Source organism: Aptenodytes forsteri, unplaced genomic scaffold (genome assembly GCF_000699145.1).
Source record: "Aptenodytes forsteri isolate BGI_AS27 unplaced genomic scaffold, ASM69914v1 Scaffold208, whole genome shotgun sequence".
Classification (NCBI taxonomy): domain Eukaryota; kingdom Metazoa; phylum Chordata; class Aves; order Sphenisciformes; family Spheniscidae; genus Aptenodytes; species Aptenodytes forsteri.
Genome location: NW_008794963.1, coordinates 1952700 through 1972156, shown reverse-complemented (window position 1 = coordinate 1972156; position 19457 = coordinate 1952700). Strand labels below are relative to the sequence as shown.

Genomic DNA, 19457 nt, shown 5'->3' with positions numbered 1-19457 from the left:
CCCCCTCCCAGCTTCTTGTGCACCTCCCGCCTTCTCAGCCGGCAGAGCATGGGAAACTAAAAAGTCCTTGACTAGTGTAAGCACTACCTAGCAACAACTAAAACATCGGTGTGTTATCAACATTGTTCTCATCCAAAATCCAAAACACAGCACTGTACCAGCTACTAGGAAGGAAATACCCCTGCCGAAACCAGGACAGTTTCTTTGACCACTTCCAGCCCCGCTCTAACACCACAGGCCCTCCAGGCTTTGGGCAAATCAAGAGCTAACCCGTTGAAGGTTATTCTGAAGTTAGCTTCTTCCATCCGCAGAAGAGCCTGGAAGGGGACCAGCTCCACTGCAACACTGCTGTGGGCAGTCCCCCGCACTCAGAGACATCTGCCATGACCAGTTTTGTGTGATGCAGCACACCTGCTATATCAAAAGTACCTAGGAAGGACTGAAATGCCCTCCCCTCCTTCAGCATCCTGCATTCCCATGGTATTCCTCTTTACACAGTGCAAATGCAAAATATTTTGCCAATAACTGCAGACTGATGGTGATGTATACATCAGTAAATATTAACTAACAGGCCAGCAGCCTTTCAGGAATGTTTGACTTTGAAAAATGCCTTGGCACTGACACCCCCAGTGCCGTCATCCCTTGGACATGGCAGGATTCCTCGGATGCTGTTTGCAAGAGTAACTGACTTGGTGTTATTGTCACTGGCCTCAGTGACAGCCCGAGGAAGTCCAGGGTGAAAACAGGTGGAAGAAAAACTAACATGCAAAGGTGCTCCCATCCTGGGGTCACTTGTATATAAATTTCACATGGCGGCCAATGACATGTTGATTCTGCCTAGGGGAAAATGAAATGCAGTTGCTGCTATATAGTATAAAACATAAACAGTAATATTGACTCCATTAATTTGGCAGTCTGTTTACTGCATTTCATTTTAAATCTGAAGCACCCCACTAAAGATCCTTCATCACAGACTTTGATGCATGTAAAGAGCATGCACACATGTATGTGCAGATAGGTACTGGATATATTTTTTGGTGCTCCACATCTCTGAATTAGATAAACCAAAACAACAGGCAGGAATAGACAGCATAGGGAGATGGAATAAATTAGTGTCAAGACATTCAAATGCATATAATGCTTTCTTCTCATGTATCACCGTTTAGTTTCACATCCCAAAACCCTTCCATAAAAAGATAAGTGTCGTAGCCCATCTGGACATCTGGAGAAACTGAGGTAAAATGGTTTCACCACAACAATTCAGGGAGCAGAGGTGGATTATCAGCCTGGTTTTCTGCAGCTCGTCCCAAGAGCCTGCCAAACTGTTAATTTTCTCATTTATGAAGCTAACAGGAATGCAATCTTTTCTGTTTGTGGTCCAGAAACGATCCCTGTTAAATCTCAGTCTACACTTCTGACTTCCTATCCTGACTTATTTTTGTCTTTTTAGGTGCACTCAAATGAGCCAGATGTAATTTATGACCTTTTTGAAAAAGAAAAGCTGCCCATGCTCCCATTTTCCATCGATCAGAATGGGGTTATTTATGTGACTGAACCATTGGACAGGGAAGAAAAGGATAGCGTAAGTAAACACATAAAACCTCACTGATGGGAGAGACCATAGCAGGAAGCTGATTATTGGTGTGGGAGTAAATACGAGAAAGCTCAGTAGAAAGGACAGAGGGGAAAAAAAGAAATAAAAACTTTATTTCTTGTCATTTCTGTTTGGGAATGACTTGATAGATATGAAAGCACATTCACCTACTACACTGTTAAACTGCCTTCAGTTTGGTACCCTACAATACTTCTCCATGGGTCTGGCAGTAGCAATCACTGCCCACAGCATATATATAATGTACAACACTGGCCAACCATGGCAGGATTGTAGGTGCATGAGCAGGAGGTAGGCAGTGGCATTTGTGGAGGGCAGGAGATCTGAATGTTTCAGATCCCCCCCCCAGGGGCCTCAGGGATCCCTCCACAGCAGAAGCAGAGTTTAACTTGCAGTTGCAACTGTAAAGTTACCCTGAAGTTCCCCATCTGGGGGTCTTTTAGACAGGAAACCCCTCTGTCCCCTTTTGTTCTTGGAGGAAATTTGGGCACAGAATAGGCCAGGGATCAGATATGCTGGAGGAATCCTATCTCTGTATGTGACAGATGAATTTGCAAAGTGACAAAAATGAGATATTCCTGCTTTTCTTGAATTTTTGCGAGAGCAAGTTCACAGTGCAATGAAGTATTCAGGACTTTTAAATTCTTTTGAAAACTCAGACCTCAGGCACTAAGCTGTGATGGAAGAGTTCTGAATCAGAGTGAAAATACTGAACAAACATATGAGAGGATATTTCATTTGCATGGAATGGTCCCATAGTTACACATTTAAATGCAAAATATTGTCACAGTGGACATTCAGCACAACTAATCTCAATATTCTTATTGCAGTATACTTTCTTTGTGGTCACAAAAGATAATAAGGGAGAACTGGTGGACAAGCCTCTGCACATTCATGTTACTGTGGAAGACATTAATGACAATCCCCCTGTGTGCCAGCAGGCCCTCACTGTAATTGAAGTTCAAGAAAATGAAGGTGGAGGTAAGAAAACAGCTTCTACTCATTTATACACATCATTCTGGTCATGTTATTGTTTCCAGCTGGGTACAAATAAAACTAGAAATTCTGATCCCAAAGAGCAAAACGTAGCTCTCCTAGAGAAATGTTTTCCTGTGCAAATAGCTCTGTTGTTTTCACTTCAATAATTCATGTGGAAAGGATTTCAGTAACCTGAGAAGGACAGACCCAAGACCCGTACTTAAAAAATACTGTTCCATTTAAAATATAAAATTGTATTTTCCCACAACGACAGTTTTGGACAACTGCTTAGAATGTAAAAAGAAAAACACCCCTTTTATTACTAATACAAGAAATACTGCTCTAAAAGTGGCATGAGCCCATTTTCCCTCATCGAGATTCTCCTCCAGCATAATGCCTTTGACCTCAATGGACCATTACCGAAGTCTGTCCCTAAGTCTTCACATCAGTTATTTGGTTTCAAGGCTGAAGTGTCTGTTGTTACAGTCACTTCTGATCAAAACATATAGCCCAGTCCTTTTGGACGGCCCCAAGCCCAAAACAGCTGGTTGGGATGCTAAAGGAAAAACTCCCAGAAGTCAAACATTTGTGTCCATTGCAGTGTTTTCCACACAGTTGTATCTTTATTGCCCTTCTACTCTTTGCATTGGTATCACTGTTGTCAGTGTGTACCTCTGTGGAGGAATAGGACCACTGCATTATCTGACTGACTCTGGTCTCTCCTCTGCCACAGGAAGTAATATTGGCACCGTGTTTGCTACGGACATGGATAAGGAGGGCACCCTTAACTCTCGTCTGCAGTTCAAAATAAAAAGTCAGGTTCCTGCTGTTCCTGCAAGTAATCTGTTCTTTATTCAGCAAGACACTGGGATTTTGCAGTTAATTAGCCATTCGTTAAACAAGCGCATTGCATCCAACTATTCCTTGAAGGTGCTGGTGACAGATGCAGGTATGTAAAGCCTGCTGTTATACATCGGAATAATTTTGTTCATTAGCCAGCCATTCGTTAAACAAGCGCATTGCATCCAACTATTCCTTGAAGGTGCTGGTGACAGATGCAGGTATGTAAAGCCTGCTATACATTGGAATAATTTTGTTCACGCTGGCATCCCCAGCGCTCAGTGTCCAAGGGATGAGAGGAGACCTAGAGGATTCACTGGAAGCAACAGCAACGCTGGGAGCTGGCTGGCTCTGGCATTGTACTGCCTTGTTCTCGAGATGCAGAGAGGTTAATCATGATTCATAATGCACGTATGGAAGGAAACCAGCTCTAGGGCAGGGCATGGATAAACTGGGAAGCTTTTTAACAAGTACTCCAGTAAAAGATTTTCTTCCACAGGGGAAAAAAATGAAGAGATCATGATTGTAGTTTTCCCCAAAAATCTTTCAAAAGGACTCACTGAAAAAAATCAAGAAATTAAACACAGCTGCTCAGAGAGTCCAGATAATTTATTTTAAAAGATTAAGAGCTGAAATTAATCTTCAAAAATAATCTTGTCCATTATATAAGTTCCCAGGAGTCCTTTGTGGTTCACTGAATGGAAAGGAAATCAAACTCCATACTAAAGCTTAAAGCTTTGTGTTGCAGTCCTTATAGCCAGGCAAAACTTGTGGATGGAGGAACTGGCATGTAAAGACAGCAGTGTCACATGTCTGTAAATGAAATAACATCACTTAGATGAGATGAAAACCTTGCAGGGGGAGAAGCTGGTGATTTGTTTTGGATGCTTATTTGAATTCCATCCAAACAGTTTTGTTTAGAATATTCCTTAACTTTCAGCTCATAAAGCACATCCGTAAAACACTAAAATCCAGCTACATATGAACAGCACACGACCAGACAGAGTATACTTTTAAAATCACAGTCCCCCGTTGCTATGGGTGCCCCTGCTCAGGTAGTGCTTAGATTTACATAGAACTGAAGTTTAAGTCTGGCTGTAACGGAAATGAGGGTGCTGCCTGATGGCCCACGAAGAGGACAAGGTAGCATAACAACCTGGGGCTTACTTTTTGACATGCAAAAGTGATATTGAGAAAGCTAACACAATTCATAGCTATCATCCTGGCAAAGGGATATGGTTAAAAAAAGTGACAGGCACAAAATGAAACAGGCTGAAGAAATTGGGAAGGTGAATAGTAAGATAGAGAGTGAGGTTCTCACTGACTACGAGACACTGGAGATCAAGTGCTTCTTACAACAGTAGGGCTTTGCTTGGATTGGATGATTTGGCAGCGCTCACTTTTGCTCACAGTGAACCCTTTTGGAGGAAAGTTATTTTCAGCAGAAGGGTTGCTGTGATGTTGTTTGTCCTCTTTCCATGCAGTATTCCAAACAATCTGTGACGTGCAAATACATGTCATCGACATCAATGATCAGATTCCCATCTTTGAAAAATCAGATGTGAGTATTTTTAACACCATTTTTGATGTCCCAATAACTTTTGACAAATGTTTGAGCATACATTCAATGTCTATAGAATGTCAATGGGAAACCAACCATTTACAGAACAAGTAACAGAGCAATCCACTAGTGAAAATAAAGGCAAGGTATTGCTGCAAAGGCAGCATATAAGGTCTGTATAGACAGTAGACAGTGGGACTGACTCATAGTTATTTCTGAAATGTAAGGTAATTTGCTCAGTGGAAAACTATGTGTACAGAAAGAAATGATTCTACTAAAGCAGTTTATTCCAGAAATGTAAGTTCTGGAGGGAAAGGAGGAAGAAAAGGCTTTAAAATTAATCAAAATAGCTAAATGGAAAAAAAGCTAAAATCTCCCAAGCTCCCTTCCAAACACAGTGTTAATGTATCCAGAAAAGCCAGAAAGTGAATGGAAATCAAAGGCTGTATTTTCTTTAACCAGAAACAGTGGTCCAGTGATCCATGCCCAAATGCGTAGCTGCTGGCCCTTCATTCAGGAATGGGTGTCAGGCTCTTGCCTCTTCCTCTGGTGGAGGTGCTGGTATCCGGCAAAGAGGCCTTCCGTGACTTCTGCCTGCTGGCCCAAACCTCTCTTCGGACACTGCAGTGGCTGGAGTGTCTACCTTTAGGTGTCTAAGCTCCCACCATACTTGTAGGCAATGTAGGTGGTGGCCTCAGGAAAGCTGTCTAGCTCATCAGGTGTAGATGTCCTCCCGGGGAAGCTGTGTTGGTTTTTGGGCTTTGCTGACTTGCATTGCCCAGCTCTCTGTTGATGATAACGGGAGGTTAGACACATGCAGACTGCGTGCCTACATAGCAGGCTGTTGACTTTCTCACCTCAAGGTCTCAGTCCAGGACCTGGTCTCAGGATGAGACTGCTGGGTCAGGGCACACATCAAACAGAGTAAATGGAGCTGGGCTGCTAATGTGGCAATGGCATATGGTGAATGGAGCAATTAAATACTTAACAGTTGGTGGCTAGGATGCTCACTGGGTACAGAGGAGATCAAGGTGCTGTCCCTACTGCTGTGAGAATTGCATGTACGTGGACTAGTTTCAACAGAGGAGGTAAAGGCTCCTCCAGAGGGTCTGGGACTGCTGCTATACTAGTAGCTCACCCACTGACAGTGATCCCATCACCTTTGATAAATGTATGGCTAAAAAGGGGGATATAGCAACTTTGCAGAAGGTCTAGTGCCCATCTTTCATTTCTGGGTTCCCCTGAGCAGCGAGGTAGCTCACCTCTACTGCTGTAAGGCACTTTACTAATGCTTTTGTACATCTCTCTAACCTGGTTATGTCTCTGCTGTGAAATGCACCCACCACTTCCCTCCCTCACATGGCTGCTGTGGGTTGAAATACATCCATGCTCGTGGGTCGTGAGCTTGTTGTAGTGCTCAAGTTATCCACAGATGGTGCTCAGTGTGTCATGTTTCAACAATCTCTCTCTCCTCAGTATCACAATGTGACTGTTGCAGAAAGTCTACCGGTAGGAACAGTGATACTAGAAATTCAAGCTACCGATGGAGACGAGCCTGCCACAGGGAGCTCCTACATCATTTACCAAGTGAAGGAAGGAGATCCAAACAACACGTTCATCATAGAGGCAGATCCTGAAACAAACCGAGGGTTTGTCAAGATTAACAAGGTGAATAGATGGGTTTATTCTTCTCCATTTATATATATATATTTACATATATATTTGCATAAACAGTAACCACCCTGGTGATGATTTGCAGAGGGAGGGGTTGGCTGGTGGTGGGGTGAGGACACCCCAAGCATGGTGCAGACTGCAGGAGGCCCTACTCTTGGGCTCAGGCATTGTGCCTGTGCAGTGCTCAGGCACACCTATCCTCCCGCCTTTGCTGTCCTCTACCCGCCCACCGCCACCGGCAGCTCCCTCCGCTGGCTCTGCTGCTGGCCCCTTCTCCAGCAGAGCAGGCTCTGGCCGATGAAGTAGGTCTTTAGGCACCATAAAGAAAAAACCCCTCCCCCCCGCCTTTGCCTGCCCCCCCCCCGCCCTCCGCCACCGGCAGCTCCCTCCGCTGGCTCTGCTGCTGGCCCCTTCTCCAGCAGAGCAGGCTCTGGCCGATGAAGTAGGTCTTTAGGCACCATAAAGAAAAAAAATGCCATCATTTGAGTGATTTTGCAGCAGTGTTTCTGGAAAAGAGAAAGCCAGCTAAATGTTTCCATGGGCTGTGGTCGTGGTGGTGGGCTGTCACAGGGCAGACTGATCTCCTTGCTAGTGCTCTGGGCTGTTGGTGGCTTTTGCAATGGGAGGTGCAAGTGAGACCAGCATGTCTCAATGTCGGGTTGGAGAGGCACTGTGTTCCTGCTGAGGCAAACATTAACCATGACAAAGCCAAGGTCAGTGCGTGCTGCGATGGGTGATACATCCCATATGTTGAATGCTGGAGACAGGAATATAAGGAACACTTTCTGCTGCATCCATGAATTTCAATAGCAAAAGTGCTCTCCCTTTGAAATTAGCCTTCCTGAAGGCACTTGAACTATGGGTCCAGAAAACCTATCACTCATATTCCAAGGGGTGACATGTTGTTTGCATCCAGTTCACCTGCCGCAGGCCAGACCAAGGGCAGGCAGATGCAGCGTTTGGTGGACCATCTTCAGGCTCAACCTCAGTGTCATTTTTTCCCAAGGAGGCAATTGTGAGAAACTCCACGGTGTAACAACCCTCGCATGACTTTTCTCACCCGGAGGTCACCCAAGCCCTTCTTGTACAGAGCTATAAATACTATTGCTGTAAACAGGATATAGTTATTAAACTTAGTCAGGCAGGTGGCAACATTATTAGGAAATGCAGTTGCTGAGAAGGCCTCCAAACGGGCATATGGTTTCATTTAAATTGACTGTTCCCAGTGTCATTTTGCTCCTGACAGCTCTCCCTTATTTCATCTGTATCTGGGATGCAATCTCCTCCTTCAGAAGAGGGGGACTTTGTGGTTTCCCATGGGAGCTTCCTGTGGCAGCGGGGCCGTTGCTTAAAGTACCTTTTTTTTCTGATTTATCCAGGCTCTTGATTTTGAAGCAGCTCCAGTGTACAACCTGGTGATCAATGCCACAAACCCCGAACCGTTGGTGCCAGGCGTGCAATACAACTCAAGCTCCCTTACCTTGTTTAAAGTTTTCGTAACAAATGTGGATGAGCCACCTGTTTTCCACCAGACAGTTTACAAAGGAGAAGTGTCTGAAGACATTCCTGTCGATACCCTGGTCACGACAGTGGAGGCCTGTGATCCTGAGGGGGATACTGTACGGTAAAAGAGAGTGACCATGATTTATTTATTGAATTTAGGATTTAGAAAATTGTTCTAAAAGAGGTACAAGGAAAACATGCCCAATATTTGGCATGCAGGAAAAGACTTTTTTGCAAAAGTCTCATCTCCTAATAGAAAGTGGAGGTGTGGTGGGGTGGTGGCCAGTGACCCCCCTGCAGCAGACTGCTGGGCAGTGGTTTTCTAACCAGCTTTCTCTCTGTGCTGTGACAAGCATCAGCCAGTGGGGCCCTTGAACTAGCAAACTGAAAGGGAAGAAGGCCAATATATGTCTCCAGGAAAAAGGCAGAGCTGGTCTGAGAATAACAGGGTTTCCATATCCATAATGCCTTTAACAAATGAATGAAGCACATACTGTGCACCCCTGGGAACCAGTAGGACAGTAGCTACTTTTCATCTCACACAGGAAACTGCACAGGACTTTTTCTCCACCAAAACACACAACCTGTAGTGAAGCTCTCAAGTCTATAATTGACAATTAATTCATTTTATTTTCCAACTGCCAAAGACGATATGCCTACTTCCACTGCAGATGCAAAGCTCTGTGCAAGACAACCCCTATGTTTGTGAGTGGGTTGCAAAACCTCAAACTGGCTCATTTGGTGGCCCAACACCATGTTGTATGGTCAAGTCACCTTGAGGCTCTGCCAGCTCACAGATCTATGCACCGTGCTGTGTTGCATGGTGTAAATGTACCTTACACGGTAGAGTCGGATAGAAGAACTATTTGTGGCTCTTGCACGATTCCCAGCTGGGATGCTGAACAGATCAACCCAAAACAAACAATCCTTGAAATTTAAATAAAATTCAGCAAAACACCAAGTAGTTAATGGAGTTGCAGAATATGACTGTTAGGCCTCCCATGGATTTTTATTCCCAGAGGTTTCTCATCTGGCTTTCTACTTTCCCCTAACTTTTGGGAACTTAGCATGTTTGGCCTTCTGTCAAACTGGTTTGAAAGTGAGCCACATAGTCCAGAAGCTCTGGGGGATGATGACAGAGACAGATGACAGGAATTCATATTTACATAAACTACATTTCTGCTAAAAAATAGGTTAAAGGACATAAAATAAAAAGTATAAAAAGTAAAAGATGTATAAGAATGTCAGCATGCTGTTTTTAATGCAAGGGGTACGTTGAATGAGAATGTCAGGTCACATCTACTCAAGCAAATGCCTGTGCTTTAACTGGGTCATATGTTCATGGTTAAATTTGTATAAGTAAATACGCAGAGACCTTGGGTTTTTTTGAACAATAATATAAAGGCAATTATGTGGTGATATTTAAAGCACCCTCTGTTCTGAGGCTGCCCCAATGGTAATTACAGGCTGCTCCAGACTGGCAGCAGATGACCACTGAGGTCTACCTCGGGGTCCTGGCTTCTTGCTGGTCCAAAAAAGGGTGCCTGGCTGCACTGTTCCCTCTGTGCCCTAGACTTTGGCTCATGCCCCCATCAAAACCAAGGCATGGGAGATGTGATGGGGAGTGAGGGACATGGGGTTGGGACAGAGCGCACTTCTGGACCAAAAGCTCAGGAACACCCCAGGTTTCCCAGTTAGGAGGAAGGTGGAGTTGCAGTACACAGGCTGGAGGAGCAGTGGCATTCCCACCGTTCTGCTCTCACTCTTTATTCTCAATGATTTTGGCCTCCCTTCCTCTGTCTGTCTCTTCTCGTTGGCTGTAGTACTGGGACTCTTCCAGGAACCCTCTCTTTGAGTGCAACTGTAATTAAGCCACTTGCCTAAAATCAATAAAGAAGCATTTGTTTTGTCAGTAATTTTTCCTGATTTGGAATAGTATATGTGACTTTTTCTTCTTTCTTTCCAAAGATACTCCTTAGAAGGTGACATGAGGAAATGGCTGAGGATTGATTCAGCCACTGGGCAGATATACACTGCTTCCACTTTGGATCGAGAACAGCAAGAAATGTACACGGTTGATGTTGTTGCATCAGAGCTAAGTAAGCGATGAAACAACTACATATACACACAGAGGAATCCCCTGCCCTTACTGCTTTATGAGGAATTATCAGACTTCCCATGACTAAATCCATTAAAAGTACAGGAACATGTGATGTGTCCTTAGAAGTATATATTTCTTAAGAATTTAACTTTCTTAAAAGAAACCTTGATGTTGTAGATAATGAGGATTAAAATAACTTTCATGAAGTTAGCTATCATGTGCCATTATATTTGCTTGAGCCACATGGCATATAGAGAAAGTTAGAATTTCTTCAGTGTTTTCAGCATCAACATTTTCTGCCACTATTTTCCTCTATAGCTATAAAGATTTTAGTCTTTCTTGTAGGTATGTTTAGGCTTCCTGAAAACATACGTGAAGAGTAACTTGCAACCTTGTACAGAATTTCATTTTATTATGAATAAAACTAATACACTAGTTAGTCTGAAATATATTATAGCTCCTAGTTCCAGCCATTAGAATCTTCCAGATAGTCCATCTGGGGAGATTTCATTATGTGATTTACATTGAATAGGGGTTAAAAACTCTGGACTATATCTGACTGAATGAGGTATAAATCTAGATTTCCTTTATTAAACACAGATAAACAATAATGCTGGCCACTGTTTTGGGGGATATGGGTAAAGATGCAGTTCCTGTATGTCAGGAAAAAGGAGAGCTTCCTCGAGCACCGAGATGGAGTGGGGCTGTTCCTGCAGGAACAGGCTGGAGAAATGACAGGTCTCTGAAAGCTCTTCTTGAGCCCCTAGTCTTGGCCCCAAGGCAGAATATTGACTTGCATTTCCTATATTTAGAAAAGAGATGGGAAACTTAAGGAGTTTCATGCTTAAAAGAGTGCTCCAAAGAGCACTGGTCACCTTGGATGTGTCTGCTTACCAGATATGATGGATGTGACCACTTACTAGATACAATGGTCTATCTGCCTCCTTTCACTTTCTAGTGTTCTGCAGTCAGCAAGAGTTGGGGGTAAATAAACCATACTTTTTAAAAATGATGGCAGCTACCACGAGTCCCTCAGGACCTCCTGAGACCTTGCCTCTGCAACCTGCAGACAGAATACCACCTCCCACTGCCTGCCTGATGATGTACCTATAAAATAGCTGCAAAAGTAACAACTCAGCATGTAAGTCCAAGATGTGCGTGTAACTTCGCGTTCTGTTAAACTCTACAGATAATGCAGCTCAGAAATCCAAAACAACCTTGATACTACACTTAAAAGATGTGAATGACAACCCTCCACTGTTAGCTATGGATTATCCTCCTTTCTTCTGCCACCCGCTCAGTGGAGGAGAGAGAGCTTTCCTTCAAGCTACTGATGCTGATGAACAGGGGTATTCAACATTTACTTTTTCTCTCGCGGGTGATATGAATACAAGAAATAATTGGGAAATCTCAAAAGTCAATGGTAAGTTAATAAAGCTATTCTTATAATGATATGGGACTCTAAGTACTCTGGGAAGTATAAAGAAATATTGAATCCCTTTTCATTCCTACTATTGCATATCCAGTATTCCATGTAGAAAAAAAAATAAGTTGTTGAGAAATTACATGCATTTTGGCATGTATTTATTTGAACACCTAAGTCACTAATAATTTTTTTTCAAGAGATTCCATCTAGTATGTTGCAAGCCAAAATTTCGCTAGTACTTACAAGAGAAGAAACATGTAAGAATAAAATGTACTGTGTGCTTAAATGAATACAAATCACTTCTGCTAAAGAAATAGAGCAGTTTGCAAACTGTCTATTTCTGACATTTCATGTGCAAAGGGAAGTCATGCCTCACAAACCAACTGGCGTTCTTTGAAGGGGATCGATAAGCACATGGATAAGTGCTTGGACGATAGAGCCTGTCTGAATCCCTAAAAGACATTTGACGAAATGTCTCACTAGAGAAAGTTGGGTTGCCACGATGTGAAAGGGACAAGTTTTGAAAGGATAAATAATAATTTAAAATTCAGGAGTTGGAGTAAATGGTCAGCTCTTGCACTGAAGTGAGTTCATGTGTGGTTTTCCAAAAGGGTTTTTGCTAGGACCTGTGTAGGTCAATAAATATGGGAGTGCAATGAGGAGGCAAAGTTTACTCATTATACAAAGTTATTTGAGCAGGAACCAAGTGTGAAGAATTGCAGAACATCCTTGCAAGACTAAGTTGGTTGAACAATAAAATGGCAGATTCAAATGAACCCCAGACTCCCAAATTCACATTTGAAATCATGGGTGCTGAGCTGGCCATTACAAGTTAGGAGTAAGACCTGTAAGCAGTTTCATGAAAATGTGAGATCAAATTATCAGTAGTGTTCAGAAAAGCAGATCAAATATTGGGAATTACTAGAAAGGACCAGAGAATACATCGGAGAACATCATTGTGCCCCTGTATAAATCCATGATTTGTTCAAAACTTCAACTCCAATCTCTCCATCTCCAAAAAGATGTAGTAGAACTGGAAACAGGTTCAGATAGGGTGACAAGGAGAATCGGAGTTATGGAGTAGCCTGATATAAGGAAGTGTATGGAAGCAGCAAAATAAGCTACTGCTTTTTAGCTTGGAAGAGAGTAGGGAAAAAAAATAAAATAGAGGTCTATAAAATCATGAATTCTATGGTCAGAGTGGCCAGAGGTTCATCGCTTGCCCTCTCTTCCAGTACACAAACCTGGAAGCCTCAAATGAAACTTATGGGAGTTATTTCCAGTGCAGATAGAAGGAGGAGGTAGTTGACTGTGGAACTTGTTGCCACGGGGTGTTATGTATGTAGAAAGTTTCTACAAGTTCAAAGCAAGAAATTACATCTCGCTCAAGAAGTCCCTGAGCTGAAAATGGTTGAAGGCTGGGAGAGCATTAGGAGAAAATAAAATACATGCTTCCTTTTTTATTGTAATCTCCACCTCTTCTAGAGACAAGATACTGACATTGATAGACCTTTGGTCTGATCCCAATGGCTGTTATAGTCTTACTTTTCCAAGTTTTAAAGAGTCTTAGATGTGACAGTGTAAGTGCACTAGAAGGATGGTCTGTCCTACTAAGTTATCTTGGGAACAATTCAAGTTGGTGATGGCTTCTATGAGTATGGGGGGATATTCTTGGTTTAGATGTGATGTGTAACACACTCAAGATCAGATTTGGTCTGCTGTAGAAATTCGGAAGGAAACTTACTTTTCCAAGTTTTAAAGAGTCTTAGATGTGACAGTGTAAGTGCACTAGAAGGATGGTCTGTCCTACTAAGTTATCTTGGGAACAATTCAAGTTGGTGATGGCTTCTATGAGTATGGGGGGATATTCTTGGTTTAGATGTGATGCTATCAGTGTAACACACTCAAGATCAGATTTGGCCTGCTGTAGAAATTAGGAAGGAAATTCTCTGACCATATTATGCTGAAAACCAGACTAGGCATTTAGATGGTCCCCTTTAACCAAATGTCTGCAAACCAATGAGACCTGGGAAGACATGGGGGAAAACAGGAACTACCATCATGTGCAAAGCAGCCTTAAAAAAGAGCATTTGCAGCTGGTATGAATGTTGAGCTAAATTTCTTTCTTGTGCTGACATGAATGTCCCATTTCCTACTTACAGCTACTCATGCTTACCTCTCTCCGAAACATGCTAACTTTGAAGAGAAGGTGTATAATATTCCAGTAATAATTAATGACAATGGAAAACCACCTTTGGAAAGAAAAGTGAATCTTGAAGGTATCCTATGCACAGAAGTATTAATTTCAAGACAACAGTTGCCTTTATGAATAATCAAACTGGACTACTAAACTTCTCATTAACCTCATGGCATTTCTTTTTGCAGTAAACGTCTGCAGGTGTTCAAGTGAAAAGTCGTGTTTTATCGAAGTACAGCGTCAGCACTACTGGCCAACCACCGGCCAGGCAATTGGGATTCTTATTGGGGTCCTGCTTGTCATTGGTAGGTCACTTTTTCTTGCTTGATAAGAAGCCAGGTCTCCAAGATATGATGGTGCTGGTGCATTTCTGACACTGATTCACTTGTTGGGTGAAGAGATGTCATGAATGTTGCAGAATGAGCAAAAGAGGAAAGATCTCATGATTGTGTATCACGGTTGCTGCAAACTTGTAAGTTTTTGGTCGTAGGAATAGCTTTCTTTAGCCTGTGCTTCTGCATGCACATACAATGGCACAGCAAGCAGCTATGACAGAAGAAAATGCTGCACTTGTAGCATACTGTCACTTCATTGCTACCTACTGCCTTTTCCCTGTCAGGGAAGGGATTGGAGCCTCGTCTTTGGCTTCCAGATTATAGTGAAAATAGTGAAGCATTCATGGATGTCATGCTTACAATGTCTGTACCCGTAGCTTACAATTATGATTTTATTCAACTATTTCAGCTTCCTAGGCTTCCATCTTTCATATGGAGAATTGCTTGGAGCTGTGGGAAACTGACATTTAGATGAACAAAGTACAGTTATATTGTTAAGTGGTAGTGAACAGTATTATGTTCTTATAGGCATGAGCTGATGTAACTTCAACAAGTAGCTTAAAACTTTTTCCAAAACAAGACAAAATCTTTTTTTGTATTAATAGAATAGAATAGAATAGGACTAGACTATTTCAGTTGGAAGGGACCTACAGCGATCATCTAGTCCAACTGCCTGACCACTTCAGGGCTGACCAAAAGTTAAAGAAAGTCCTAATGTCCAGTCTAAACCTCCCCTGGTGCAGCTTTGAGCCATTCCCACGTGTCCTGTCACTGGATACCAGGGAGAAGAGATCAGCACCTCCCTCTCTGCTTCCCCTCCTCAGGAAGCTGTAGAGAGCAATGAGGTCACCCCTCAGCCTCCTTTTCTCCAAACTAGACAAGCCCAAAGTCCTCAGCCATTCGTTCCTCATAGGACATTCCTTCCAGCCCTTTCACCAGCTTTGGTGCCCTCTTCTGGACGCATTCAAGGACCTTCACGTCCTTCTTAAATTGTGGGGCCCAGAACTGCACACAGTATTCAAGGTGAGGCCACACCAACGCTAAATACAGCGGGATAATCACCTCTTTTGGTGGGCTGGTTATGCTGTGTTTGATGCACCCCGGGATGTGGTTTGCCCTCTTGGCTGACAGGGCACACTGCTGACGCATATTGAGCCTGCTGTCAATAGGTCCCTTTCAACACCCCCAGGTCCCTTTCTGCAGGGCTGCTCTCCAGCCGCTCCTCTCCCAGTTTATACTCGTGCCCGGTGTTACTCCATCCTAGATGCAGAATATGGCATTTGGACTTGTTAAATTTCATGCCATTAATCATAGCCCAATGCTCCAATCTATCTAGATCCCTCTGCAAGGCCTCTTGTCCCTCAAGAGGGACTTTCCCTTTGTGAAACCATGTCAATGGTGCCTGATGATTGCATTATTCTTTAAATGCCTTTCAGTAGTACCCAGTATGATCTTCTCCACAATTTTTCCAGGAACTGAGGTTAGACTAACAGGTCTGTAGTTCCCTGCATCTTCCCTCACGCCCTTTTTGTAGATTGGAATAACATCGGCTAGCTTCCAGTCAGCGGGGACCTCCCCAGGCTCCCAAGAGCTTTGGTAGATGATCGAGAGGGGTCCTGCCATAACATCCTCTAGCTCCTTCAGTATTCTCTTTATCAATGTAAGTGCAAAAAGTGACTGTTGATGGGATCCAGTCCCATAGGAAGCAAAGAGCAAGAAGAATTCAGTGCTCAGTCCTGTGTGATTTTTGAATGTGATGGTCACAACAGCCAGACTGGGAAACTGTGACTCAGCTGTGGAGAGGGGAGGGAGTGTGAAAGACCCATGGAGAAAATCAAAGAAAAGAAATTAAATATGTTACAGACCTCATATTCAAAAGAGTTGGATTAAATTAGAGGGTAAAAGGGAAAAAACCCAAGAACTTATGTAAGTTACCATTACTTCAATTCTAACAGAAAAGAGAATGAGCCCCCAAGAACAAGTTCAGTACCTAAAAAGACAAAACCAAAGCTGTATGCTGATTTTCTTTTGTAATACACAAACCCCAAAAGCAAGAGAAAGTGATGCATGTGATGTGTATGTATTTGTCTTTTGAAGATAAAAAGAGGAAAAAAAATTCAAAGAACTTAAAATGGAAGAAGCCATACTCAGAGCATACGATTGACAGAGAAACCCCTCAAACTGCATTTTTATTGTCTCTGTTCAAGCTTCTCATATCACTTATTTCTGCACAATGCCTTACTCTGATCCCTCACTTAGTGTAGTGCCACATTTAAGTGAAAATTATGTTGGATAACTGACTAAAGATGCTTTCAGTACAAGAGAGCTGGTCAGCCTCAGAGAGCATAGTAAAAGTTGCTACTGCTTTATGACTTTAAAAAAACACAGTGTATGTAGATCATAAAGGATTTTTCAAAGAATTCCTGAAATGAATATGCAGGTTTTTTCAATAGCAAGTTTTTTTCACTGTAAAGGCAAAATCAGTTGATAGTCTCTCAGGTGGATTTAACAGGGATCAGAGATGGGCATGGAAAAAACAATGAGAAGTATCTAAAGATTTTATGAAACCTGGAGTTATTACAAACATTGAGTTTGGCCTTGAAGCTCAGAAGATATGATCATAAAAACAGCTGTCTCTTGGGGGCCTGTCTGACACCAGAATGAATTCCTGCATGAGCTAAGGACTCTCTCAGACTGCAGCACCTTTCGTTCCAAGAGCAAAGATCCTCTGCAGTCTTACTGTCTTTAAAAGAAACACAGAGCATAGACACTGGAAAACAAAATACAACAAAACAAAAATACACCCCAAACCCTCAGCCAATCTATTCTGATGGGATAAACTCTTTCATTAAGACAAACTGTCTCTTTCCTGGAAGGTATTTCTCCCACTGAGAAGAGGGTGGGAGAATAAATATCATGTGGCAGATACTACGCGTGTTCCTTGATTAACTACTCAGATACCGCAAATGTGAATGCAAAATAAGAACAACTACAGGACAGATATTCAGAACAATGAATGGGGCAAGGGGAGTAGCTGAGCACTCCTATATACTTTAGTAAAGGAACAAAGTGATGTTGAAAGTGATAGATAATCTAACACTGATAAAGAGGAAATAAATTTACATACAGTGTAACAAGCTCATCATGATTTAAAAAGATCAGACATATATACACATATATAATATGCGTATTTGATGTGTATATATACATATATATGTATGTATGCATATGAAGACATCTAGACACCTTCATTGGATATGACACGTGATGATAAAGGGTATAAGCACTTCTAATCCAGGCCAGAAGAAAATCTCAGTCATTCTCTGCCATGGGTGCACAAATCTCTGGGGTCCATCAGCTATTCCTAGCAGATACCAAGGAGTTCCTGAAGAACAATTTTGCTGTCAGTAGTCTCAGCTTTGCTGTGACAGAATTACCATTCCATTGGGAAAAAAAATCAGGGACTGCAATTCAAGATAAACATGACAAATCACTGCTCAAAGGGAGGGGGGCTAAAAAAGACACTTTGCCATCTGGTCAGATTCTAGAGCAGAAGTTCTCCTTTGGGGGAAGTCTGAGCCCTAAGGCATCTGATCCTGCCCACCAGTGCCTCGGGTCCCTGAACATGCTGTTGGTCCAATGCTGCATGGTCATTCCCCAAAGCCGTTTGCTTCTGTTCAAGAGGTAAAGCAGTATGGATACTACAGTGCAGGTGTCAGATCCTTTGCTGAAATACCTTTTCAGAAAGTTTTCTCTTCCCTTTACTGATGAGTGCTCTCTGTTTTTCAGGTTTCATTATAGGGGGTGTGTTTTTTCACATGAAATACAAACAGAAAAATGAAAAGAAGAGCCATCAGAAAGGTGTAAAGGATAAATCTGAACTCAATAGACTGGCTTAATGACTGTTTCGTCAAGAGACAAAAATGCCTTTTGGGTTGGGAAGGAGCGAGCTTTGTAGCTCCCAAAGCCCAGAAGTGTACTATCACAAACTGAGGATACAAACATGCAGAAGCAGGCTCCCAGGGTTTTGTCCTCACTTTTGTAGGTAATTCAGTCACGAAACAAAAAACATACGTACACTTCAGCAGCAGCCATTAAAAAGAATATCAGCTTTGACTGAAGTGTTAACTCATGACAACACCAAATGCTGAGCTCCTGCAAGGATTGATACATGGGACCAGCCTTCTTTGTTTGGCAGCTGAAGTAAATGTGGACTTTCCAGAGGACTACATTTTATCTAACTGCACATCTTTGGCTCTTTCCATCTCAATAAGTTACTGAATAGCAGAACGGGGAATAAAGTCCTGTGCTACATTTGAAGATGTCCCATGAAGTTGCAGGAATCTCTCTGACTCTCAGCAAAGGAGCTCCCAAACTTACTGCAATCTGTAATCTGCCCTGGGTCATGCCTGCTTACATTATGCTGGTGAATTTGTGCTAGTAATATTCACTAGCAATGTGACATTTCAGTTTTTCATTTTTGATATTCACAGGGTATAACCAGTTTGTGAAACACCATGGCCTTTCATTACAGTTTCTAAGTTAAAAAATACATGCTGAGTCCTGTAGAATTGGGTAATGTGCTGTTTTATCATACTGCTGCAAATATTGTTCTTGCCCCCTACACATTAGATAAGAATAAAAATGTTCTTTAAAGGTTTTAGTGTCTGCTTATTTTATTAAAAAAAAAGAGAGAGAGTGCATGAGAGCAAACCATTGCTGCTTGGTTATCTATTGTATTTAACCCTCACTTTCACATAATACAGATTAAAAATGGCTCTCGGGCCAGAGTGATACATGTCCGGCTGATTCAAGATGCAATGATTGCTAGAGGCACTTGTATCTTGGTTTCAGTAAAACGTATTTGAGCCCAAGATGACACTCAGAAAAGGAAAGCCTTTCTCCTGACAGCATGCCTATAGAAGGGCATTTCTGGTGACAGTTTGAGGGAGGCTTTTCTTTTAAGCTATAAATAAAAGCTGACAAATATTGTGTTAAACTGAAAAGACAATATACTTTTGAAAACACTGAAGAAAAGGTCATATGGAAAAGAGTATGTTTGTTTACGCAGGATTTTTTTAATAGCTTTTGCATGCAGCGCAGAACTAGAAAGAAAAGGGCACTTTTTTGGTAGCATTGCATTATAATAGGTTTTCCTAGAATGCTGCCAGCAAAAACTTTGCTTTTGGGCTTCAGTGAGACAACCCAATTGTTGTACCTCTTACCCCAG

At 42.3% G+C, this 19457-nt stretch overlaps 1 protein-coding gene across 1 annotated transcript in view; it reads left to right on the top strand.

Annotated features, from left to right (window-relative positions):
• CDH17 (cadherin 17) overlaps nt 1-18126 on the top strand; it is a 26761-nt gene extending 8635 nt beyond the window's left edge. The window contains exons 7-17 of the mRNA XM_009275503.1: nt 1451-1582; nt 2443-2593; nt 3324-3539; nt 4915-4991; nt 6468-6659; nt 8045-8289; nt 10137-10267; nt 11459-11692; nt 13858-13974; nt 14081-14197; nt 18017-18126. Of these exons, the coding sequence (XP_009273778.1) occupies nt 1451-1582; nt 2443-2593; nt 3324-3539; nt 4915-4991; nt 6468-6659; nt 8045-8289; nt 10137-10267; nt 11459-11692; nt 13858-13974; nt 14081-14197; nt 18017-18126 (1722 nt within the window). The remainder of the gene's footprint in view (nt 1-1450; nt 1583-2442; nt 2594-3323; nt 3540-4914; nt 4992-6467; nt 6660-8044; nt 8290-10136; nt 10268-11458; nt 11693-13857; nt 13975-14080; nt 14198-18016) is intronic.
• The last annotated feature ends 1331 nt before the right edge of the window (nt 18127-19457 follow it).